Source organism: Aotus nancymaae, unplaced genomic scaffold (assembly GCF_030222135.1).
Source record: "Aotus nancymaae isolate 86718 unplaced genomic scaffold, 86718_ANA_hifiasm-v0.15.2.pri h1tg000108l, whole genome shotgun sequence".
Taxonomy (NCBI): Eukaryota; Metazoa; Chordata; class Mammalia; order Primates; family Aotidae; genus Aotus; species Aotus nancymaae.
In genome coordinates this window covers 34,287,632-34,313,902 of record NW_026988523.1, presented here as the reverse complement: position 1 = coordinate 34,313,902, position 26,271 = coordinate 34,287,632, and the positions used below count along the sequence as shown (strand labels likewise).

The 26,271-nt window shown below is 49.2% G+C and overlaps 1 protein-coding gene across 1 annotated transcript; it reads left to right on the top strand.

Annotated features, from left to right (window-relative positions):
- Nucleotides 1–4,719: 4,719 nt before the first annotated feature.
- On the top strand, nt 4,720–16,811 carry PMVK (phosphomevalonate kinase). The gene is made up of 5 exons (XM_012476319.3): nt 4,720–5,086; nt 8,910–8,973; nt 12,437–12,589; nt 15,082–15,211; nt 16,290–16,811. The coding sequence occupies exons 1-5, from the start codon at nt 4,992–4,994 to the stop codon at nt 16,424–16,426; spliced, it is 579 nt and encodes a 192-aa protein (XP_012331742.1). The 5' UTR covers nt 4,720–4,991; the 3' UTR covers nt 16,427–16,811.
- Nucleotides 16,812–26,271: the final 9,460 nt, after the last annotated feature.

Sequence of the window (26,271 nt, the reverse complement as noted above, 5' to 3'; positions counted from 1 at the left end):
CAGATGGTGCGTCACATCTGTGCATCGCTCTGCTGCTCACTCTTCCCCTGGGCTGTGGAAGGCAGGCAGAGCACATTACATAATGTAACCAGTTCTACCAGCTAGTGGACTTGCGGGGGAAGCACTACTTTGGGGAGTATTTGAGCAAGTGATCTCGAAGGGCTGGGTGGATGAGCATATGAATTTGCGGGTTGAGCAGCTTCTGGTGATGACAAAGCCCAGGGTGTGTCCATAAGGAGCTGGCTTCTAAGGAGGAGAGCGGGGGAAAGGCTCTGAAAAGCCAGGGCCAAGGGATTGAGCAGCGGGGGTGTTGGATGGGCTGGCCATGAGGAGGGTGAAGTCACTGAGGATGACTTCAACTTAGCAGGAACTGGGTGGAAAAGGAGACCGCGAGCCGGTGGCTGAGTGTCAGAAAATGAGAATGAGGCTGGGTGCAGTGGCTCACACCTGTAATCCCAGCACTGTTTGATCCTGAGGCCGGAGGATTGCCTGAGCCCAGGATTTCGAGACTAGCCTGGTCAACGTAGTGAGGCCCCGTCTCTATATAAAAAAACAAACGAGGGCCAGGCACGGCGGCTCACACCTGTAATCCCAGCACTTTGGGAGGCTGAGGAGGGCAGATCACTAAGGGATCGAGACCATCCTGGCCAATACAGTGAAACCCCATCTCTACTAAAAATACAAAAATTAGCTGGGCATGGTGGCGTGTGCCTGTAGTTCCAGCTACTTGGGAGGCTGAGGCAGGAGAATCATTTGAACCCAGGAGATGGAGGTTGCAATGAGCCGAGATCGTGCCACTGCACTCCAGCCTGGCAACAGAGTGAGACTCCGTCTCAAAAAAACAAAACAAATCAAAAGAAAATGAAAATGAACCACCAGGATTGGTGGGCTGCCAGTACAGAGGAAAGCAGGAGGGTAGGCCAGGCAGGGGGCATGAGCCTTGGAGGAACCACAGTTTTCCAAGAGGCAGGATGAGTAGTGGTGTGGAAATTGAATTTGGGAGGAAGGAAGGCCACAGACTCAAAGCAGATGCCGAGGGATGAGGGCTGGGAGACAGAAGCCTCCACTTGAGACAGTGGTAAGGGACAGTGGAGTTCAGCTGAGGCAGCAGGGAGGGGAACTGCTGAAACTAGGTTATGGGGGAAGTTTTTTTTTTTTTTTGAGCCAGAGTCTTGCTCTGTTGCCCAGGCTGGGGTGCGGTGCAGTGGTGCAATCTCGGCTCACTGCAACTTCTGCCTCGTGGGTTCAAGTGATTCTCCTGCCTCAGTCTCCTGAATAGCTGGGATTACAGGCGCCCGCCACCATGCCCGGCTAATTTTTGCATTTTTAGTAGAGATGGGGTTTTACCATGTTGGCCAGGCTGGTCTTGGATTCCTGATCTCAGGTGATCTACCAGCCTCGGTCTCCCAAAGTGCTGGGATTACAGGCATGAACTACTGTGCCCAGCCTGGGGGAAGTTTTCTGACTGTTCACTAGGAGTTCAGGAAGCTAGATTTTGTGGGGGAGGGGAGGCAAAGGGCATGCATTAGGTCAGGTGAGGAGAGACTCTGGGAGTAAGTTCTGACTCCTTCCCTGTGACTCAGGTAAAGCAGGAGATTTGCGCTTTCCGTGGAGGCCCAAATACATCTTTATTGAAGATGAGCTGGAAAGTCTGATTCTGTGTTGAATGACAAAGTGCCAAGAATAAACCCCTTACATCTAGATGATACTTGAGAATGTACAAAGCATTTTATTGTACTTTGTCATATATTTTCTTAATTTCCTTCTAATTGTAACCCTGGAAAGTGGACGTTATCAGTGGTAAGCTCAGAGTGACTTGCTAAGTGTCCAGGCTGGGGCTGAAACTCCACTCTGTGCTGCCTTCTAGTGCGTTGATGAGTGCAGTGCTTTCTGGGTTGCTCACACACATACACACACACACACACACACACACACCCTCCTGGAGTCTGTTCTTACACACACACACACACGAGTCTGTTCTTACACACACACCCTCCTGGAGTCTGTTCTTATACACACGCCTTCCTGGAGTCTGTTCTTACACACACACAGCCTCCTGGAGTCTGTTCTTACACACACACACCCTCCTGGAGTCTGTTCTTACACACACACACACACACAGGAGTCTGTTCTTACACACACACCCTCCTGGAGTCTGTTCTTACACACACACACACACACACAGGAGTCTGTTCTTACACACACACCCTCCTGGAGTCTGTTCTTACACACACACCCTCCTGGAGTCTGTTCTTACACACACACACACACACTGGAGTCTGTTCTTACACACACACCCTCCTGGAGTCTGTTCTTACACACACACACCCTCCTGGAGTCTGTTCTTACACACACACACACACACAGGAGTCTGTTCTTACACACACGCCCTCCTGGAGTCTGTTCTTACACACACACACACACCCTCCTGGAGTCTGTTCTTACACACACACGCCCTCCTGGAGTCTGTTCTTACACACACATACACACACTGGAGTCTGTTCTTACACACACACCCTCCTGGAGTCTGTTTTTACACACACACCCTCCTGGAGTCTGTTCTTACATACACATACACACACTGGAGTCTGTTCTTACACACACACCCTCCTGGAGTCTGTTCTTACACACACACCCTCCTGGAGTCTGTTCTTACACACACACACCCCCTCCTGGAGTCTGTTCTTACACACACACACACCCTCCTGGAGTCTGTTCTTACACACACACACACAGGAGTCTGTTCTTACACACACACCCTCCTGGAGTCTGTTCTTACACACACACACACACAGGAGTCTGTTCTTACACACACACCCTCCTGGAGTCTGTTCTTACACACACACACACACACACAGGAGTCTGTTCTTACACACACACCCTCCTGGAGTCTGTTCTTACACACACACCCTCCTGGAGTCTGTTCTTACACACACACACACACACTGGAGTCTGTTCTTACACACACACCCTCCTGGAGTCTGTTCTTACACACACACACCCTCCTGGAGTCTGTTCTTACACACACACACACACACAGGAGTCTGTTCTTACACACACGCCCTCCTGGAGTCTGTTCTTACACACACACACACACCCTCCTGGAGTCTGTTCTTACACACACACGCCCTCCTGGAGTCTGTTCTTACACACACATACACACACTGGAGTCTGTTCTTACACACACACCCTCCTGGAGTCTGTTCTTACACACACACACACACAGGAGTCTGTTCTTACACACACACCCTCCTGGAGTCTGTTCTTACACACACACACCCTCCTGGAGTCTGTTCTTACACACACACACAGGAGTCTGTTCTTACACACACACCCTCCTGGAGTCTGTTCTTACACACACACCCCCTCCTGGAGTCTGTTCTTACACACACACACACACACAGAGGAGTGTGTTCTTACACACACCCTCCTGGAGTCTGTTCTTACACACACACCCTCCTGGAGTCTGTTCTTACACACACACCCTCCTGGAGTCTGTTCTTACACACACACACCCTCCTGGCGTCTGTTCTTACACACACACACATACACTGGAGTCTGTTCTTACACACACACACACTGGAGTCTGTTCTTACACACACACCCTCCTGGCGTCTGTTCTTACACACACACACATACACTGGAGTCTGTTCTTACACACACACACACTGGAGTCTGTTCTTACACACACACCCTCCTGGAGTCTGTTCTTACACACACACACACCCTCCTGGAGTCTGTTCTTACACACACACACACCCTCCTGGAGTTTGTTCTTATACACACACACCCTCCTGGAGTCTGTTCTTACACACACACACACTGGAGTCTGTTCTTACACACAGGCCCTCCTGGAGTCTGTTCTTTTTGCATTCACTCTTCTGTACCTCTTTTCAACATTCAGGAAATTAATGGTTTCTCCCTAAGTCTCCACACTACACTTTTTCTCTAGTGGAGGCAGTAATGAGTTGCAGGCTCTCTTCTAACATGCTCAGAAAAATGCAGGGCGGCAAGTCATAGCCAAAAACAACTCCATGTACTCAGCTGGGCTACGCGTCAGCTGCTGCGGGGAGAGGCAGAAGCGGGCATCAGGGAAAGGACAGATCACCACCCCTTTTTCTGTCTCTCAAACTCCTGGCTGGGAGCCGGACTTCGGATGAGACCAGGCAATCTCACCCAGGGATTCAACCCACCCTTCACCTATACTATTGATGTCACCCACGCCGTTTCAAGTGCTCTTGCTTCCGAAAACCTTTGGGCCGGCGGCTGCGGCCAAAAAGGGATCGAAGGTTTCTCGCCGGCCTTAAAGGTCCAAATCGCAGTGGCGTCTCGGGTTATAAATCAGCCTGACAAAAAAATAGCAAGTGCGGGATTCCGCTCCTCCCCCGACATGACGTGGCCAGACACGCCGCTCGCGTCAGGGCCCCCAGGAAGACCCATTCCCACTGTGGGGCGCGCGCAGATTTGCTGTGGCACATGCACTATAACGCACAGACAATAAGGCAGTTTTGAAAACGTCTCCAACGTGATCGCGCTCCAGATATTTTTTTCCCTAATGTTTTTAGGGCTGCGCGGAAGAGAACATGGGGTTCACCTCCGGAAATTTCAGACGCCACCCCCCTCGGAGGAAGGTAGTCGCGTCCGGTTCCTCCCCGGGTGTCAGTTGAGCAGGCCCGGCTGTGAGCGAAGGTTCTGGGCGGGGCTGGACTGTTCTAAGTGAGTTCGGGAGGGGGAGCTTCACTAGGGGAGGCTGCCCTGGGAAGGAACCGCTTTTCTCTCCACATGTCTTACCCTTTTCTCCCAGTATCTGTTTGGACATGAGTTGAGCGCACGGTCGCGGGCGGTCAGCCCTGTCCGCAGCTATGGTGAGGAGGGGCGGGATGGCTCCCTGTTGCCGCTCCGCCCAGTGGCCGCGTCCATTCCTTCCGGTATCCGGATTTTAGGAGTAGGGAGAAGTGTCAGCTTCAGGCACCGCGAAGCGTGGCGGCCCCATGGCCCCGCTGGGAGGCGCCCCGCGGCTGGTGCTGCTGTTCAGCGGCAAGAGGAAATCCGGGAAGGACTTCGTGACCGAGGCGCTGCAGAGCAGGTGTCCGTGAGGCGGGAAAGGTGGAAGGGGAGCTCTCCGCACCACGTGACACGAGGGGGGCTTTGGGTGTCACGGAGTGAGCTTTGGAGTAGGGGTCCTTCGTTTGCAAGGCAGGAGGAGGACTGGGCTGGGGAAGGTAAAATGTCACCATCACATAAACAGCAGTCTGCACACGCGAGCCTCAAAAACCAGGTGACCACCTCTCCAAAGACCTTCAGCTGCAGGTCTCTCTAAGAAGCATTAGTAATGGTTCCTACCAAGGCACTTTCTGTATGCCAGGAGTTGGATACCAGCCTGGGCAAATGGCGAGACCCCGTCTCTATAAACAATCCAATAAATAGCTGGGCGTGGTGGCCCACTCCTGTAATCTCATCTACTTGGGAGGCTGAGGCAGGAGAATCGCTTGAGCCCGGGAGGCGGAGGTTGCAGTGAGCCGACATTGCGGCACTGCACTCCAGCCTGGGCGACAGAGTGAGACCCTGTCCCAAACAAAAACAAAAACAAAAGATCCTCTTCACCTGTTTGTTAGGAACTATGTAGCATTATAGTAAGACCCTATATAAGACCCGGTAGTAAGAACCTAGTCTCTATACGAAAATTAAAAAGTTAGCTGAGCGCGATGGCAAGCACCTGTAGTCCCAGCTACTCAGGAGGCTGAGGTGGGAGGATTGCTTGAGCCCAGGGGCTGCAGTGAGTTATAATCACGCTACTGTCCTCCAGCCCACGCAGCAGAGCCTGAGACCCTGTCTCAAAGTAAAATAAAATAATGTACGAAGTTAAACAAACAAACAAAAAAACTTTGCCGGACACAAAGGAAGTGGCAAATCCAGGATTCAAATTCAGCTTTGTGGTTCATGATGGGCATCTCAGCAGTTAAAAGAATATATAATGAAAACAAAAAGAAAAAAAAACCCAAACAAATTCAGCTTTGTCTTGTGCCAAGGACTGGTTTCTTTCTGTTTTTTTTCTGACTGCCTCCCCAAATAATAATACCCTTTTGTTCAGTCTTCTGTCAAAGCAAGATCTTTCTGTGCGGGAGCATTTTGCTGAGACCTGGGCTAGGAGAGCAGATGATGGGGAGAAAGTGGAGTGGGGCTCCTCTCGAAGGCTAGTGTGGTGGGGGTACCAGGAAGCTGCTTTTGGGTACCACAGGGCATCTACAAAGGTGTGGGAGAGCCCAGAGCAGAGGTCACCACCTGAGTTTTTCACCACTCTTCCTGAGTTGCATTTCTCCCCACCTCCACACTCTGACGTCGAATAATGGTCAGAAGCACAGGCCCTGGAATTACACTGCTGGGATGCAAATCCTGGCTCACTGTTGATTAGTGTGCCATCTTGTACACATCTCTTATTCACTCTGTGCCTCCGTTTTTTTTTTTTTTTTTTTTTCTTTTGAGATGGAGTCTTGCTCTGTCACCCAGGCTGGAGTACAGTGGTCTGATTTCAGCTCACCGTAACCTTTGCCTCCCGGGTTCAGGTGATTCTCCTGTCTCACCCTCCCAAGTAGCTGGATTACAGGTGTGTATCACCATGCCCAGCTAATTTTTGTATTTTTAGTAGAGACAGATTTCACCATAGTGGCCCAGGCTGGTCTAGAACTCCTGGCCTCGGGTGATCTGCCCGCCTTGGCCTCCCAGAGTGCTGGGATTATAGGCATGAGCCACCACACCCGGCCTATGCCTCAGTTTTGTCACCTATAAAATGGGGATAATAATAGGGTGGTTGTTAAGGATTAAATGAGATAATGTGTGTGAAGGGCTTAGAATAATTATTGGCACCTCGCAAAGGTGCAGGAACTAAATATTGGCTATATTTATTTTATCAATCCTGGATTCACTACTTACAGTGTTGCTTTGAGGGAGTCAATCCTCCTTTTGCAACCTCAGTTTCCTCATCTGAAACATGAAAACAAGAACACAGCCAGAGCAAGATAGTGAGACCCTGTCTCTACAAAAGATAAAAAAAATGAGCTGTGTGTGGTGCTGTGTGTCAGTAGTCCCAGCTACTCGGGAGGCTGAGGTAGGAGGATTGCCTGAGCCCAGGAGTTCAAGATTGTACTGAACTGTGATCACACCACTGCACTCTAGCCTGGGTGACAGCAAGACCCTGACTCTTAAAAAAACAAACCAAAACCTTGACAACAAACAGTAAAGCTTTGGGCTTAAAAAAAGAAAAAAAAAAAAAAAAACAACACTTATTGCCAGGTATGGTGGCTCACTCCTGTAATCATAACGCTTTGGGAGGCCAGGAAGGGTGGATCACTCGTGGTTCAAGACCTTCAGCTGCAGGTCTCTCTAAGAAGCATTAGTAATGGTTCCTACCAAGGCACTTTATACCAGGAGTTGGATACCAGCCTGGGCAACATGGCGAGACCCCGTCTCTACAAAAAATCCAATAAATAGCTGGATGTGGTGGCCCACGCCTGTAATCTCATCTACTTGAGAGGCTGAGGGAGGAGAATCACTTGAGCCCGGGAGGTAGAGGTTGCTGTGACCCAAGATTGTGCCTCTGCACTCCAGCCTGGGCTACAGCGCGAGACTCAGTCTCAAAAAAAAAAAAAGGAACACTGATTTTCCCGTGCGTTAAGTGTATCTGTGAGCATCTCAAGGCAAGGACAGGAAGCATGTATCTTACTCACATTTGTATCATCTACATCCAAATAAGGCACCCTATAAATGGTTAGTTAAGCCAGGAGGTGGAGGTTGCAGTGAGTCAAGATGGCGCCACTGCACTCCAGCCTGGGTGACAGAGTGAGACTCCATCTCAAGAAAAAAAAAAAATGGCCAGGCGCAGTGGCTCACAACTGTAATCTCAGAACTTTTCGAGGCTGAGGTGGGCGAATCACAAGTTCAGGAGTTTGAGACCAGCCTGGCCAACATGGCGAAAACCTGTCTCTTCTAAAAATATAAAAATTAGCCAGGTGTAGTGGCAGTCACCTGCAATCCCAGCTACTTGGGAGGCTGAGGCAGGAGAATCGCTCCAACCTGGGAGGCAGAAGTTGCAGTGAGCCAAGATCGTGCCATTGCACTGTAGCCTGGGTGACAGAGCAAGACTTCATCTCAAAGAAAAAAAAAGAGTTAATGAGTTATTTTTGTTTCATTTTTTAAATTTGCTTTTTTTTTTTTTTTATGGTAGGTCTCATTCTGTCTCCCAGGCTGGCATGCAGTGATATAATCATGGCTCACTGCAGCCTGGAACTCCTGGGCTCAGCAATGCTCCCACCTCAGCCTCTCGAGTAGCTGGGAGTACAGGCATATGCTGCCATGCCCAGCTAGTTTTTAAATTTTTTTGTGGAGATGGTATCTCTGGGTCTTACTATGTTGCCCAGGCTGGTGTCGAACTCCTGGCCTCAAGCAATCCTCCTGCCTTGGCCTCCCAAAGTGCTGGGATTACAGGTGTGAGCCACCATGTTCAACCAGTGAATGAGTAAATGATTTACGTTATGGTGACCAAGTCAGTGGAGACTGAAATACATCTGGCTGTGAGATAATTAGTTTAGGGTCTGGGTAATAACCTAATCCAGCCAGAATATTGCTGTGCCTGTTCACACTGTAATTATCACTTTATAGGTTTTACCTGTTCGTTTCAGGGCTCTTTTATATTCATTAGAGTTTCGTAATAATCCTGTGTGGGAGACAGAACAGAAAGTGTTACTCCCATTTTCCGATGAGGAAATGGGATCAGGGACATTGAGACCTACGAAAGTTACATAATACCAGTAGTAGGAAAGGGATTTCAACACAGGCCTCTAGACTCCCTTCCTGGGACTTGGAAGCTCCTGGAAATTCTAGGTTAACTGGATTCTGATCTCCCTGTCCCACAGACTCGGAGCTGATGTCTGTGCTGTCCTCCGGCTCTCTGGACCACTCAAGAAGCAGTATGCTCAGGTAGGTGGTGCTCTGTGGCATCTGGTGTGGTGGGAGGGGCCGGCTCCTGGACTTTTTAGCTGTGGCTGCTGCCTGAGTCACTGGTATGATCCCCGTGACCAGTGCTGGCTGGGTGGTGGCCAGCTCTTGGTTTCTGTGAGTGGACCTTTCGGGGGCATTTTTAGCTTACGTTTCTTTGCTAATAGCCTCCCTCCCTTTCAAGCACATTCCAGAAGGTGTGCCCAGGAAAGGTTGCTGACGCTCGAGTTGGCAGCTCTGATGCTGTGTGATTAGTAAGGACCTGCCCATGTCTCCTCACACCGTGCCCTCACTCAGCTGGCCTGACACAGCCCCTGAAACTCTGCTCCTAGAAATTTAGTACAGGCCGAGCGCAGTGGCTCACGCCTGTCATCCCAGCACTTTGGGAAGCTGAGGCAGGTGGATTGCTTGAGTCCAGGAGTTAGAGACCAGCCTGGCCAACATGGCGAAGTCTCGTCTCTATTTCTTAAAAAATTTTTTTTAAAAAGTAAACAACAACAAAAAAAGACATTTAGTCCCAGAAGTTGTCAAAATATATTATTAAGTGAAAAAAAAAAAAGACAAAACCAAGATGTATTGTGGTGTGTAGAGAATGCTCCCTTTGTCTAAAACTGAAGAGGCACTCCAGGAAGGACTCTGTGACCAAGAACTGTAAAGAATCATAACTATATCTGCTCATATATTCAGCTATTTAACAAGTATTTCTGGGGTGCCTGTCTCGCGTCCGGCACTGTTTCAGTGCCTGGATGTGTTCTTGCACTGCGTGGGAAAGACACGTTAGAAACTACCATTGGTTGCCCCCAGGGAGGGGACAGGGTGAGAGAGAGATTTTTCACTGTAAATCAATGTGTATCTTTGCATTTTGAACCAAATGGATTAAAAAAAAACTAAAATAGAATAAAAAATAAGTCAGTAGGAACTCTCAGAATCTTAGACTTCAGACAGGGAACCTGGTAGGCATGATCAGCTTCTTGCATGGTGAGGAGCCCTCTCGTCGCCCACATTTTGCCCTTGGCCTCTAGGTTCACCCTTCTGGGACGTGTGCTCTGGCCCCTTGGTCAGTTGGCCTGAGTGTGGCCTCTGGAGCCACATAAAATGCATTGCCTCCCCTTCTGTATGCCAGCTCTGCCTCTGTAGGAAGCATTGGGTCATCTCTTACCAGCTGAACAGACCCATTTGTAGGTTGGCAGCCTGAGGAATTGTAGGAATAACTAAATTAAGTGTTTTAATTTTTTTTTCTTTTTGAGATAAGGTCTTGCTCTGTCGTGCAGACTGGAGTGCAGTGGTGCATAATGGCTTACTGCAGCCTTGACCTCCTGGACTCACCTGATCCTCCCACTTCAGCTTCTCGAGGAGCTAGGAATACAGGTGCATGCCACTATGCCTGGCTAGTTGTTTTTTTTTTTATTTTTGAGACGGACTTTCACTCTTGTTGCCCAGGCTGGAGTGCAATGGCTCGATCTCTGCTCACTGCAACCCCTATCCCCCGAGTTCAAGCAATTCTCCTGCCTCATCCTCCTGAGTAGCTGGGACTACGGGTGCATGCCACCACGGCCTGGCTAATTTTTTGTATTTTAGTAGACATGGGGTTTCACTGTGTTGCCCAGGCTGGTCTTGAACTCCTGAGCTTAGGAAATCCACCCGCCTCGGCCTCCCAAAGTGCTGGGATTACAGGTGTGAGCCACCACGCCTGGCCGTCGTTTTTTAAATTTTTTTGAGATGGAGTTTTGCTTTTGTTGCCCAGGCTGGAGTGCAATGGCATGTTCTTGGCTCACTGCAACCTCTGCCTCCCAGGTTCAAGCTATTCTCCTGCCTCAGCCTCCCAAGTAGCTGAGATTACAGGCATGTACCACCATGCCCAGCTAATTTTGTATTTTTAGTAGAGATGGTGTTTCTCCATGTTGGTCAGGCTGGTTTCAAACGCCCAACCTCAGGTGATCTGCCTGCCTCATCCTTCCAAAGTGCTGGGATTACAGGCATGAGCCACTGTGCCCGGCCCATGCTTGGCTAAGTTAAAAAATTTTTTTTGTAGAGATGGGAGTCTCTCATTATGTTGCCCAGACTGGTCTCCAACTCCTGGGCTCAAGCGATCCTCCCTCTGTGGCCTCCCAAAGTGCTAGGATTTAGGCGTGAGCTATTTTGCCTGGCCTGGTTTTCAAAACTTTTAAGCAGGATTCTTTCCCAAATGAAACTGGATACAGAATTTCTTTGTATCCAGGAGATAGACTGGGAGAGACTCTAGTGGTGGGATGGTGGTAGGGGGATGGGAGGAAGGAAGAGGTGAAGGGAGAGGCACTGAGCCTTCCCAGTGGGGCCCAGACACTTCCAAAGGCCTTCCAGGAGCACTTTCAAAACTGATCTTCCAAAGTTCTCAGATAGGTCTTGCTTCAGTCCTACTGAGTCAGACTGGTGGGGTTGGGTTGGGGGCGAGAGGAGAAAGGGGCAGGAGTTTGCATTTTTAAAACCTCCGTGGAAGACCCTGATAGGCCAGACTGCCCTTGCTCTGTAGAAGTCCAGCACCACATTCTGTCCCCAACTCCCATTAAAAAACAAAACCAAAATGAAATGTTCACTTATTGATTTCCTAAGTCACAAGGGGAAATCTAACCGACATGCAGACCATGATGCTCCGGGAGGGAAACCACTTCAGGAGCAGGAGGTGGCTGCTGACCTTCTCTTGCAGCAGGGGGAGCAGGTGGGTGATCAAGAAATTGAGAGCCTGAGGGGAGAAGGTCTTGCTGCAGTGAGTTAGTGGAGGAGCCAGAACCTGAACTGGGTGATGCTTTTCAGACCCCTGCTATCCTGGATCCCTTTGGATGGACCCTTCTGCTTGGAGAGGGGAGAAAGGAGCTCTCCAGGGTGGTCAGAGTAGCCTCTCCTGCCTGGGGGGTCCTCTGAGTGTGGGAGGCCTTGTAAGTGCCCAGAGCCAGAAGGAGTGATGCTGTTTCAGCAAAGGCACCAGGAATCTGGGGATGGGAAGGGGTAAGGGGGAGAGAAGGAGACATACAATCTCCCTGGGATTTGGGATGGGGGCAAATGATGCTAGTGGGAGGACATGGAATGCTGTTTTGTTCCCCCTGATTTCCCACTTTGGTTGAAGGCTAAGCCTGCGCCCAGGGGATGCAAACTAATTTCAGGATTAGTTTAAGCCAGAAATAATTGGGAAGGTAAAACTTGCAAAAGGGAAACCACATCACACACTTGAAAGACAAATGGAAACACTTTCTGGATTATCCCCAGACCTTTCTTCCGTCTGCCAGTGATCGGAATTTCTTAGTTGCTGGGGCTCTTTCCCTTGCAGACCTTTGTCCTAGCTGAAACCTCGTTAATCCTTGCGTCAGCCTTGCGGGAGGCAGGTGAGGTTGAGGGATGGTTCTTCTGCGGTTTTAGGAGAGACCACTGAGGTTGAAAGGCTGGTGACATAGACATAATGTCTTTTGGGCAGGAGCATGGCTTGAACTTCCAGAGACTCCTGGATGCCAGCACCTACAAGGAGGCCTTTCGGAAGGACATGATCCGCTGGGGAGAGGAGAAACGCCAGGCTGACCCAGGCTTCTTTTGCAGGAAGGTCGTGGAGGGCATCTCCCAGCCCATCTGGGTAAGAGAGCTCCATGGCAGCCTGAAGAACACCTGTTTCCCTAGCTCTTTGCTGTGTCCATCTCTCTCTGTCTCCACTGCCACCACCCTGGCCCAAGCCCTCACCATCTCTGGCCTGTGGCCTCCACACTGGTCTCTAGCTGTGGCTCTTGCCCTCTGTGGTCTGTCATTACACAGCAGCCAGACTGACCTTTTATTGTTTGTTTGTTTGTTTGTTTATTTATTTTTGAGATGGAGTCTCACTCTTGTCCCACAGGCTGGAGTGCAATGGTGCTATCTAGGCTCACTGCAACCTCTGTCTCCGGGGTTCAAGTGATTCTCCTGCCTCAGCCTCCTGAGTAGCTGGGACTACAGGTGCCTGCTGCCACACCCAGCTCATTTCTGTATTTTTAGTAGAGATGGGGTTTCACCATGTTGGCCAGGCTGATCGCAAACTCCTGACCTCAGGTGATCCACCTACTTCGGTCTCCCAAAATGCTCCGATTACAGGTGAGCCACTGCCCCTGGCCCAGACTGACCTTTCAAAAACATGAGCCAAGTGATGTCACTCTTCTGTTTAGAATACTTCAGTTGCTTCCTATTGTTCTCATGAACAAAATGGAAATCTTTCACATGAACTTCTGGGCCTTGTGTGATCCAGTTTCTGCTACTTTTTTAGCCTCCTTACTCCTTGAGCTGCAGCGACACTGGCCTTCTTCCTGGTCAGTCGAACTCCTTCTGGAATCAGGGCCTTTGCACATGCCTTTCCGTCTGTCTGGACCGCCTTTCTTTCTCTCTTTCCCTGGTTAGCTCCAGCTCAGTTGACATGACACCTCCACAGAGAAGCCTTCCCTAATATTCAGGGCTTAACTGTGCTCCCTGGCAGGTGCTCCTATAGCACCCTACCCTTTGTCTTCCTCATTGATTCTGGCAGTGAATATTGAGTATCTACTTATGCCAGGAATGGTTCCAGGTCAAAAATGCAATGAAGTCTTTTCCTTCAGGGAGCTTACATGATGGCTGAGGGTAGAGAGGAGATAGACACAAAATAAAGACAGAATATGTCAGGTGGAGGTAAATGCTAAGGGAGTGAAATAATGTAGGCCTAGGATATGAGGAAGATCGAGAAGCCTTGCTGTTTTATTAAGGGGACCTGGGAAGGCCACGCTGATATGATGATGTCTAACCAAGACCTGAAGGAAGTAAAAGGAAGTAAGGGATAACTGAACAGATACTTGGGGAAGTAGCTTTCCAGAGAAAGAGCAGGGAGTGCAAGGGCCTGAGTGGTGAGTGTGCCTGGTCTGTCTGAGAATGAGCCAGGTGGCCAGAGTGGGTGAGGGTGAGTGGTGGGAGGTCAGGTCAGACCTCCCAGGCAGGACCTTTGGGAGAGCTGGGATTTTATTCTGAGTGAAATGGGGAGTCACCAGAGGGTTCTGAGCAGAGGAGAGGTGTGATCTGATTTAAGATTGAGAAGGCTGGCCCTAGCTGCTGTGGGGGAAGATGGGAGCAGAAGCAGAGGGGCTGGGTGGAGGACCATTCTGGTTTTTTTTTTTTTTGAGACAGAGTCTTACTCCATCACCAAGGCTGGAGTGCAGTGGCACGATCTCGGCTCCCTGTACCCTCTGCCTTCTGGGTTTAAGCGATTCTCATATCTCAGCCTCCCGAGTAGCTGGGATTAAAGGCATGTGTCATCATGCCCAAGTAATTTTTATTTTTAGTCGATGGGTTTTGTCATTTGGCCAGGCTGGTCTCGAATTCCTGACCTCAAATGACCCTCCTGCCTCGGCCTCCCAAAGTGCAGGCATGAACTACCGCACCCAGCCAGGACCTTTCTGTAACAGGTGAAATAACTGTGGTTGGGGCGTGAGGGCAGTGAAGGTAGAGTAGGCAGAAGGGGTCAATTTTGCTTGTATTTTGAAGATAAAGCCAACAGGATTTGTTTATGGCTTGGCTGTGGACAATACCAAGGATTTTGTTCTGAGCAGCTGGACAAATACAGAATTATCATTTTCTGACACAGGGAAGGTGGGAGGAACAGGACTGGAGAGGAAATCAGGAGTTGAGTTTCAGCCGTGTTGAGGTTGAGACACTTGTTGACATACACTGTGATCACACTGTTATTTGATCACTGAACATTTGTTCAGTGCCTGCCTCTCCCACTAGACCGTAAGCTCTGAGAGGGCAGGCACAGGGTCTGTTTTGCTTACCACTCTAGCCTTAGCACCTAGCACAGTGCCCAGCACACAGTAGGTACTTCCTATAATACTTGCTTAAAAATTGGATGAATGAACTTGTCAGCAGCACTGCCTGACGTGGAGTCAGCACTCAGTGGTGTGTGTTCAATGAATGAATGAATGAATGAATCTGTGAATAGTGAGTCCAGCTGCTGACATGCTCGTGGTGATGGGGGATAGAGCCACACCCCACACTGCCCTGGGTTCTGTAGTCCTCCCACCTCCCTTCACTTCCAGCATCCTGTCATGTTGGTCACCTGTCTGTGTCCCTCCCCTGTAGCTGGTGAGTGACACACGAAGAGTGTCTGACATCCAGTGGTTTCAGGAAGCCTATGGGGCTGTGACGCAGACGGTCCGTGTTGTAGCGTTGGAGCAGAGCCGACAGCAGCGGGGCTGGGTGTTCACACCAGGTGAGCTGCTCCATGTGTAGGGCACAGGTCACCCACCCTGCGGTTTCCTCTGGGTCTCGTGCTGTTTCCCTGGGAGGCCTGAGGGGAGTGAGTGAGGGATGATAAAGGGAAATCTAAGGCCTCCTGATTAGGGAGTGGCATGGTGGAGGGTGTCCTGGGGGCCAAGGCTATCTTCTCATGGCCAGCGGGCTTCTTTGGTGGTCTGGCTGGGACCCACCCCGATGGTCCTTCACCTTTGCTTTCCAGTCCGGTAGGGGCTGACGGTGTTTAGGGGCAAACCTGACAAAGCTCACTGCTGTTTAACACGATAATGGAGGCGGGAGTCGGTAGCGGAGGTGGGAGTCGGTAGCGGAGGTGGGAGTCAGTAGTGGAGAGGAAGTTTTTCTGGGAGCTTCACTGGCCCAAGCCCAGGACCCGCTCTGTGCACTTCAGAGGCACAGCTCAGGCGTCCTTCCTGCCCTAGGTCACTGTGACATGGAGCAGTTCAGGTCCGATGGGTATGACCACTACTAATGCCGCTCATTTCTGGGGCACTCACGTGGTCCAGGGCTGTGCTAAGCATTTTCTATGCACTGTCTCACTTTACCATGAAAACAGATAGAGCGGGTAGATGCTGTCATTAGTTTACCTGTGGTCAGATGAGGCCCTGGCCTGAAAGGTCACTCTTTCCCAGGGTCACAGAGAGTGGGAGGAGGAGTTGGCCTCCTGACCCTCTGGTTCTAACCTGGCACATGCTGCCCTCTGAGGGGACTGAATCAGATTTAAGGATAGAAAAGGACACAACCAGCTTGACAGAAAATGAAAACACAGTGCCCTTTTGGGTTGTGTGTGGTTTTACATGACCCGATTCACTCTGTAGGCAGTAGCAAGTGAAGAATTAAGTCAGCATGGACCAGCTGTGGGGCTCAGGTGGCTGTGGGCTGAACCTGCCATTGCAGTGTTTCAGGGGTAGGGAGATACCTTCTGGGTGGGTAGCAGCCGGGGAGAGGCTGGGGAGGGCCCACTCCACTTGGGGCTGGCAGGCCTCGATGCCTGATGTCTGTCTGGAGCACCGGACCTCGCCACGCTTCCTCCACAGGGGTGGATGACGCTGAGTCAGAATGTGGCCTGGACAACTTTGGGGACTTTGACTGGGTCATCGAGAACCATGGAGATGAGCAGCGCCTGGAGGAGCAGCTGGAGACCCTGATAGAATTTATCCGCGCCAGACTTTAGTCACTAGGTTCTAGGAGTGAACTGGGGCCTGCTGAGGTGGGGGTGGGGCTGACTCTGCAGGATGGGGGTTCCCCGATTCTGGCCGAGGTGAGGAACAGACAGAGAGGGGTCTAGATTCTGGGGAGGTGGTTGGTGGATTTTGGGCAAGCCAGGAAACCTCTGGAGATCTCATTTTCTCCATGGGGAAGACAGCCATACTCTTCAGTAGGAGGCTCCAAAGGAGGATGACGTGGCTGTGCTTGAAGGAGAAACCCCAGGTCTCCCCTGCGCCAGTCCCCTCAGCCTGTGGCGGCCTTGCATCCTGACTGGATGTTCTCAGCCCCTTGTTCTGGGCAGGAACTCAGGGCTCCCCAGTGTGGATGTTAATAAACCTCTTTGGAGCACACACTCAGAGCTGCGCCTCTCTCATTTCCCCAACGCCAACCTGGCATGGGTGGGGTTTAGAAGGACTTAGGGTGTCATGGTGACTGGGAGTCCCTGTTCCACCTCCCACCTGGCTAGAATGTCCTACAGAGGTTACCTGTGCTGCACCCACAGCAACAGGCCTGGTTATGTTGGAGGTAGGATCGGGGTTGAGGGCCTTACCTCTGGGATGGCCCCATGAAAGGCTGTGATCCACAGCAAGTGCCCCCTCCCTTTTTTTTTGTTTTGAGACGGGGTCTTATTCTGTCACCTAGGCTGGCCTGCAGTGGCGTGATCATAGCTTATTGCAGCCTTGACCTCCTGGGCTCAAGCAATCCTGTTTCAGCCTGCCAAGTAGCTGGGACTACAGGCACATACCACTACATTCAGCTAATTTTTTTTTTCATTTTTAGTAGAGACAAGGTCTCATTATGTTGCCCAGGCTGGTCTTGAACTCCTGAACGTCAGCAGTGCTCCCACCTTGGCCTCCTAAAGTGCTGGGATTACAAGTGTAAGCTACCATGCCCGGCCCTGCCCTTGTAATATATATGCAGCCTTTTTACATTTCCAAATTTCTTCTAGATTCTTCACAGCCACCCCATGAGGTGGGTGAGGATAGGATTTCATCTGCATTTAGTAGATGCCAAGAACTCAGATAAGTGAAACAACTTCTCCAGGGTTAGAGGTTACAGGGTTAGTGTCAGTGCTGCGTCTAACCCAGGCCACCCGACTCCTGACCAGGGCCCCTTCTGCACAGTCCTATGGGTGTGGCACAAAGTCCCTTGGGACAGCTCCTTGCTGTCCCCAGACCAAGCCTAAGCACTCCAACTCTCTGGCCCTGGCTTTGTAATCCTCCCACAAATTCTGCTGGTTCTCACAGATAAGGGGACAGCCAAAGAAATTACAGTTTCAGTGTGACCCAAACTGAATTTTGTGCATTTCTGCCCGGATCTTCTCTGCTCTGCTGCCATCACCCTTGCTGGGTGCCAGCCATTGGGGACGTAAAGATGAACAGGTCACAGGGCTCTTCCTTAAGGAGCTCTCTTGATGAGAAATAGTTGCCCCCCAAGGTGCCCGGGAGCCTGAAGTCAGTGCCAAAGAGAACTTTAGTTCTCTGGGAAGGAGGCTGGGCTTTCATGACACCCCAGGCCTGCCGTACCCAGGTGAGCACTGACCCCTTGTCTCAGGGGCACTGGCATTGCTGCTTGGAAATCCCTCTCTGGAGCTGGGAGCAAATGACTGAATAATCCCAGTCATGGAAATGCCAAAATTCATTGGGGCCAACTCTGATGAATGTGGGAGGCAGTTTTTGGGCTACAAACCTTGCTGAGTATACAGAAGTCGAGTGTGGGCTGGGCGCAGTGGCTCACGCCTGTAATCCCAGCATTTTGGGAGGCAAAGGAGGGTAGATCATTTTAGGTCAGGAGTTCAAGACCAGCCTGGCTAACATGGCAAAACCCCGTCTCTACCAAAAATACAAAAATCAGCTGGGCATAGTGGCGGCTGCCTGTAATCCCAGCTGCTTGGGAGGCTGAGGCAGGAGAATCGCTTGAACCCTGGAGGTGGAGATCATGCCACTGCACTCCAGCCTGGGTGACAGAGCGAGACTCCATCTCGAAAAAAAGAAGAAGGGCAGGAAGGACACAGTCACATCAGGGAGAACGTAGAGTCCACGGGGCCAGCTAAGAGGCTTCTGCAAAATTCCATGCAAGAAGTAGCACAGGCTGAAGGAGAGGGTTGCTGGAAAGCAGATGGGTCGCTGGTGGCATTCAACTTTGTTTCCGACCCATCCCACCTGATCCCGGGCATATTCCCATCAGTGAAACTGGCTCACTGCCTGAAGCGGAGCAGAGGTTCCGGGCACAGGAGCCGAGTCACAACCTCCGTGTTGGAGGTGAGGAAACGCCTACTGCATGGTGTGATCACCTATTTGATTCCAGCATGTCTTCTGTGGTCCTGTCTCACCATGCATTCAGTCACTCAACTTCCTGAGCACCTGCTGTGGCTCTAGGAGCTAGGGACATAGCTGCAAGAGAGACATGGGTCCTGCCATCACGGAGTTTCCCTTTCAGAAATAATCCTAGACGTGGAAGGTTCCACGGAACCTGGGGACTGATTGGCCACAGCAGTCGGGGAGATGGAGGAGTTCAAGCTTGTGCCAGAAACCCTGGGTTTTGTTGCCTTCCCTGAGGGGGGTGTCTTTGGCATGTGGGAATGTGGTGGCACCCTCTCAGTTTGGGAGGCAGCCAGTCCCTGCCTTCATGGGCGATGAGGGTCAAAGCTCCGGATGGATGTGAACATATCAAGTGCGGTACTAGTGTAAGGGTTGACACAGACAGCGACATAGGGACTGGTGGGTCTCCTTTGTCCTCTGGGAGGGGTGCTGCCCTGCTTTCTTGGCTCTGAGTATTTGGAGGAGTCACAAGATTGTGACTTGGGAAGCCAGTGGGTATGTCTACCTTGTGACAGGTTGGCACTGACGCCTCTTAAAATAGGAAGCCCAGTGTCTGCTGGATTCGAAGTTCACAATTTTTTTTTTTTTTTTTTTGAGATGGAATCTCTCTCCCAGGCTGGATTGCAGTGATGCAATCTCGGCTCACTGCAACCTCTGCCTCCTGGGTTCAAGTGATTCTCCTGCTTCAGCCTCCTGAGTAACTGGGATTACAGGTGTATGCCACCACATCCAGCTGATTTTTGTATTTTTAGTGGAGACAGAATTTCTCCATGTTGGTCAGGCTGGTCTCCAACGCCTGACCTCAGGTGATCCACCTGCCTAGGCCTCCCAAAGTGCTGGGATTACAGGCATGAGTCACCGAGCCCTGCATACTTATTTTTTCTTCAAGACGGGGTGTCCCTCTGTCACTTGGGCTGGGATGCAGTGGCATGATTATAGTTCACTGCAGCCTCAAACTCCTGGACTCAAGTGATCCTCCCACCTCAACCTCTGGAGTAGCTAGGACTAAGGTACGCATCACTGTTCCTGGCTAATTTTAAATTTTTTTGTAGAGATGGGGATCTCACTAAGTTTGCCAGGGCTGGTCTTGAACTTCTAGCTTCAAATGAGCCTTCCACTTTGGCCTCCCAAAGTGCTGGGATTACAGGCATGAGCCACCGTGCCTGGCCAAGTTATTTTTAATATCATGTGTATGTTATTTGACTTCTTCTTCTTCTTTTTTTTTTTCCAAGATGGAGTCTTGCTCTGTTGCCCAGGGAATGCAGTGGCATTATCTCTGCTCATTGCAATCTCTGCCTTCTGGGTTCAAGCAATTCTTCTGTCTCAGCCTCCCAAATAGCTGGGATTACTGCACCTGCCACCACGCCCAGCTAACTATTTTTTTTTTACTTATTATTCACCCATGAATGTATGTATATGCTATTTTAATCATGATTTGTAACACTAACAGCCTCTTTAAAATGTTATTGTATTTCCAAACAACTTTATTGAGATATAACTAGAATATAATAACTGCATATATTTAAAATGTACAATTTGGGGGGCACGGTGGCTCATTCCTCTAATCCCAGCACTTTGGGAGGCTGAGACGGGCAGATTATTAGAGGTTAGGAGTTCGAGACTAGCCTGGCCAACATGGTGAAACACTGTCTCTATTAAAATAACAAAAATTAGCTGGGCGTGGTGGTGTGCGCCTATAATCCCAGCTACTTGGGAGGCTAAGGCAGGAGAATTGCTTGAACCCGGGAGGTGGAGGTTGCAGTGAGCCGATATTGCACCACTACACCCTAGCCTGGGCGACAGAGTGAGACTGTCTCAAATAAAGGAAAAAAAAAAGAGTACAATTTACTGAGTTTTGACATGTATGCATATGTGAAACCACAGTACATTCACCATGGACTTATTCATCAGTCTCAAACGTGTCCTCATGTCCCCTTGTAATCCCTCCTCTCACCTATCCCTGACTCCCCACCCTCACTCCCAAGAAACCACTGGTCTGCTTTCTGTCACTATTGATGTTTATATTTTCAAGGATTTTATATAAAGAATAATAGACGGGATGTGGTGGCTCAAGCCTGTAATCCTAGCACTTTGGGAGACTGAGTCAGTGGGCGGATCACCTGGGGTGGGAAGTTCGAGACCAGCCTGACCAACATGGAGAAACCCCATCTCTATTAAAAATACAAATTAGCTGGGTGTGGTAGTGCATGCCTGTAATCCCAGCTACTCAGGAGGCTGAGACAGGAGAATCACTTGAACCTGGGAGGTGGAGGTTGCAGTGAAGTCGAGATTGCACCATTCCGCTTCAGCCTGGGCAACAAGAGTGAAACTCTGTCTCAAAAAATAATAATAATAAAATCTGGCGAGATGCCATGGCTCATGCCTGTAATCCTAGCACTTTGGGAGGCCAAGGTAGGCGGATCACCTGAGGTCCGGAATTCAAGACTAGCCTGGCTAACATGATGAGACCCTGTCTCTACTAAAAGTAAAAAAGAAATTAGCCAGGTATGGCGAACACCTGTAGTCCTAGCTACATGGGAGGCTGAGGCAGGAGAATCACTTGAGCCCAGGAGTTTCTTTCATTGAACATAATTATTTTGAGATTCATCCACATTATTGATGGTATCAGTAGTTCCTCCCGTTTTCTCACGGGCACGTGGTATGAATATACCACAGTTGTTTGCCAATTCACCTGGTGATGAATATTTGGGTTGTTTCTAGTGTTTGGATATGACAAATAAAGCAACTATACACATTCATGTACAACACGTATAAGTCTTTGAGTGGACATCTGCTTTCATTTATCTGAGGTAAGTATCTTTTCAACTTTTTTTTTTTTTTTTTTGAGACAGAGCTCTGTTGCCCAGGCTAGAGTGCAGTGACACCATCTCGGCTCACTGCAACCTCCACCTACCGGGCTCAAGCGATTTTCTGCCTCAGCCTCCTGAGTAGCTAGGACCACAGGCGCTCGCCATCACACCCAGCTACTTTTTGTGTTTTTTGTAGAGACTGGGTTTTGCCATGTTTCCCAGGGCGAACTTAAACTCCTGGGCTCAAGCAATCTGCCTGCCTTAGCCTCCTAAAGTGCTGGGACTACAGGCACGAACCACTGGGCCTGGCTTAACTTTTTTTTTTGGAAACTGTGTCTCACTCTTGCTTGGAGTGGAATGCAGTGGCATGATCACAGCTCCCTGCAGCCTCGACCCCCTGGGCTTGAGTGATCCTCCCATCTCAGCCTCCCGAGTAGCTGGTACTACAGGCATAAACCACCATGTCCAGCTAATTTTTTGTGTGTTTTGTAGAGACAGGGTTTCTCCATGCTGCTCAGGCTGGTCTCAAGCTTTTGGGCTCAAGCATTCCTGAGTCCAGGAGTTTGGCAGGTTGAGGACTGCTTCATCCTCCCGAAGTGCTGAGATTATAGGTGTGAGCCACCATGCCCAGCCACCTCTTTAACTTTTTTTTGAGATGGAGTTTTGCTTTTGTTGCCCAGGCTGGAGTGCGATGGGGCTCACTGCAACCTCCGCCTCCCAGGGTCAAACGATTCTCCTGCCTCAGCCTTCTAAGTAGTTGGGATTACAGGCATGTGCCACCACTCCGGGCTAATTTTTGAATTTTTAGTGGAGCCGGGGTTTCATCATGTTGTCAGGCTGGTCTCGAACTCCTGCCCTCAGGTGATCCGCCTGCCTCAGCCTCCCAAAGTGCTGGGGTTACAGGTGTGAGCCACTGTGCCCAACCTTAATTTTTTTTTAATACAGAGTTTTGTTCTTGTTGCCTAGGCTGGTGTGCAATGGTGAGATCTTGGTTCACTGCAGTCTCTGCCTCCTGAGTTCAAGCGATTCTCCTGCCTTAGCCTCCCAAGTAGCTGGGATTATGGGCACCCGCTACCATGCCTGACTAATTTTTTGTATTTAGTAGAGACAGGGTTTCACCCTGTTGGTCAGGCTGGTTTCAAACTCCTGAACTCAGGTGATCCACCCTCCCTCCCAAAGTGCTGAGATTACAGGCCTGAGCCACTGCATCCAGCCTACCTTTTTAACTTTTAAAGAAATCTCTGCCAAATTGTTTTCCAGAGTGGTTGTACCGCATTCCTACCACTAGTGAATGAGAGTTACAGTTGCTGTGCATTCTTACTGATACTTTATATGATCAGTCTTTTCCATTTTAGTCATTTTAGTAGGTATGTAGTGGTATGTCATTGGGTTTTTTTCTTTTGAGACAGTTTCGCTCTGTCACCCAGGCTGGAGTGCAGTGCCGTAATCTTGGTTCACTGCAACCTCCGCCTTCTGGGTTCAAGTGATTCTTCTGCCTCAGCCTCCCTAGTAGCTGGGACTACAGGTACACGCCACCATGCTGGGCTAATTTTTGTATTTTTAGTAGAGACAGAGTCTCTGTGTTGGCCAGGCTGGTCTTGAGCTCCTGACCTCAAGTGATCTGCCTGTCTCGACCTCCCAAAGTGCTGGGACTGGAGGTGTGAGCCACCCTACCTGGCCCTCATTGGCATTTTATTTGCATTTTCCTCATGACTAATTAGGTACACAGCCTATATTCACATTTGATAAAATCTGTCAGCACGCTTGAAAGACAGTGATAGAGTTTGGATATTTGTACTCACCCAAATCTCATGTTGAAATGGAATCCCCAGTGTTGGAGGTGGAGCCTGTCGGGAGGTGTTTGGGTCATGGGCGCAGATCCCTCATGAATGGCTTGGGCCATCAACGTGGCCATAAGTGAGCTCTTGCTCTGAGTTCACACGAGATCTGTCTGTTCAAAAGTATGTGGCAGAAGCCAAGATAGGAGGAGCCCAGGAGTTTGAGACCAGCTTGGCCAACATAGTGAGACCTTGTCTGAATTCATTAAAAAAACAAAAAAAGTGTGTGGCCCCTTCCCCCCACTCTCCCTCTCTCTTGCTTCTACTCTTGCCGTGTGACATGCCTATTCCTCCTTTGCCTTCTGCCATGATTGTAAGCTTCCTGAGGCCTCCCCAGAAACTGAGCAGATGCCAGCACCATGCTTCCTGTAAAGCCTGCAGAACAGTGAGCCAATTACCTCTTTTCTTTATAAATTACCCAGTCTCAAGTATTGATAGCATTGCAAAAATGGCTTAATGTAGATGAAATATCCTCAGCCCAATAAAGAATATCTGTAAAAGCCCTACTGCTAACAACACATGTAACAGTGAAATACTAAATGTTTTCCCCCTAAGACTGGGAATAAGGCAGTGGTGTCTGTTCTCATCACCTCTTGACATTCTGCTGGAGGTTCCAGACAGTGCAATAAGAGAAGAAAAAAAAAAGGTGTCTAAATTGGGAAAGAAGAAATAAAAGTCTCTTTATTCATAGATGACATGATACTCTTATGTAGAAAATTGGATGGATTCTCCAAAAAAGTTAGTAGAACTTATAGGTGAGTTCAATAAAGTTGCAAGATCAATATACAAAAGTCAATATTTCTATTTCTTAGCAATGAGCAATCAAATTGAGATGAATAATGCCAATTACAATGCCATCAAAATATGAAATAGGGATAAATCTGATAAAAGACACATAAAATCTGTACATTGAAACTGGCAAAACATTGCTAAGAGAAATTAAAAAACTATCAAAGAGATTATACCATATTCATATATTGGAAGATTCAATTTTTTTTTTTTGAGATTTTTTTTCTCCTCTGTTGCCTGGGCTGGAGTACAGTGGCGTGATTTCTGCTCACTGCAACCTCCGCCTCCCAGGTTCAAGCGATTCTTGTGCTCAGCCTCCCATGTGGCTGGGATTACAGGTGCATACCACCATGCCTGGCAAATTTTTGTATTTTTAGTAGAAATGGGGTTTCACCATGTTGGCCAGGCTGGTCTCAAACTCCTGACCTCAAGTGATCTGCCCACTTTGGCCTCCCAAAGTGCTGGTATTACAAGGATGAGCCACCACACCTGGCTCAATATTGTTAAGATATTTATTTTTTAAATTCAGGTATAATCACATACAGTGAAATGTACTGATCTTAAGAGTACGGTACAATGAGTTTTAACAAATGTGCACACCTGTATAATACAAACCCATATCATGATAGAACACATTTTCATTATTTTAGAAGGTTTCCTTTTAACTCTTCCCACTCAATCCCTGCTCTCCCAGGAACAATTGTTTTGAATTCTTTCACCTTAAATTAGTTTTGCTTGTTCTAGAATTTTATATAAATGACTAACATCCAACTTGAAACCAAATTTACAACAATAATTTATAATTTAGACTTCACTAGTTTATTTTTTATTTTTTTTGAGATGGAGTTTTGCTCTTGTTGCCCAGGCTGGAGTGCAATGGTGCAATCTTGGCTCACCGAAACCTCCGACTCCCCAGATTCAAGCGATTCTCCTGCCTCAACTTCCTGAGTAGCTGGGATTACAGGCATGCGCTACCACACCCGGCTAATTTTGTATTTTCAGAGATGGGTTTTCTCCCTGTTGGTCAGGCTGGTCTTGAACTCCTGACCTCAGGGGATCCGCCTGCCTCAGCCTCCCAAAGTGCTGGGATTACAGGTGTGAGCCACCACACCCAGCTTCACTGGCTTATTGCTCACTTTCAATCCTTTTATAGTACCTCAACTTCCCCTTTTTGAATTTTGTATTTTGATTCCTCTCCAGATAGTTGATGTGTCTCAAACATTTTTTTGAAAATGGTATGTAGCCGGGCACGGTGGCTCACGCCTGTAATCCCAGCATTTTGGGAGGCCAAGGCTGGTGGATCACGAGGTCAAGAGATCGAGACCATCCTGGTCAACATGGTGAAACCCTGTCTCTACTAAAAATACAAAAATTAGCTGGGCATGGTGGCGCGTGCCTGTAATCCCAGCTACTCAGGAGGCTGAGGCAGGAGAATTGCCTGAACCCAGGAGGCAGAGGTTGCGGTGAGCCGAGATCATGCCATGGCACTCCAGCCTGGGTAACAAGAGTGAAACTCCGTCTCAATAAAAAAAAGAAAATGGTATGTAGACAATTTTTTTTTGAGACAGAGTCTCACTCTGTCACCCAGGCTGGAGTGTAGCATCGAGATTTCGGCTTAAACTGCAACCTCTGCCTCCCGGGTTCAAGTGATTCTCCTGCCTCAGCCTCCTGAGTAGCTGGGATTACACGTATGTGCCACCACGCCTAGCTAATTTTTGTATTTTTGTAGAGACAGGGTTTCACCATGTTGGCCAGGCTGGTCTCAAACTCCTGACCTCAAGTGATCTGCCTGCCTCAGCCTCCCAAATGCTGGGATTAGAGGTGTGAGCCATTGCGCCTGGCCATGATGTATTTTCTGAACCTGTATGTATGAGAGAATGACATTCTCTTGCCTCTATATTTGGGCAATGACTTGGTTGGCATAGGTTTCATGACCTGGTTCCACTGTCTGGAGAGTATCAGGTCACCTTGACTTTTGTTCCTTTGACGGTAACTTCCTTTTTTTGTTTTGCCTGGATGCTTTTGGATATTATCTTTCTTCTTTTTGTCTTC

Coding starts and splice junctions, on each gene's coding strand:
- PMVK (XM_012476319.3), top strand. CDS start 4,992: ATGGCCCCGCTGGGAGGCGCCCCGCGGCTGGTGCTGCTGTTCAGCGGC. Junction 5,087..8,909: donor ACCGAGGCGCTGCAGAGCAG/GTGTCCGTGAGG, acceptor CCTGTCCCACAG/ACTCGGAGCTGATGTCTGTG. Junction 15,212..16,289: donor GGGCTGGGTGTTCACACCAG/GTGAGCTGCTCC, acceptor CTTCCTCCACAG/GGGTGGATGACGCTGAGTCA.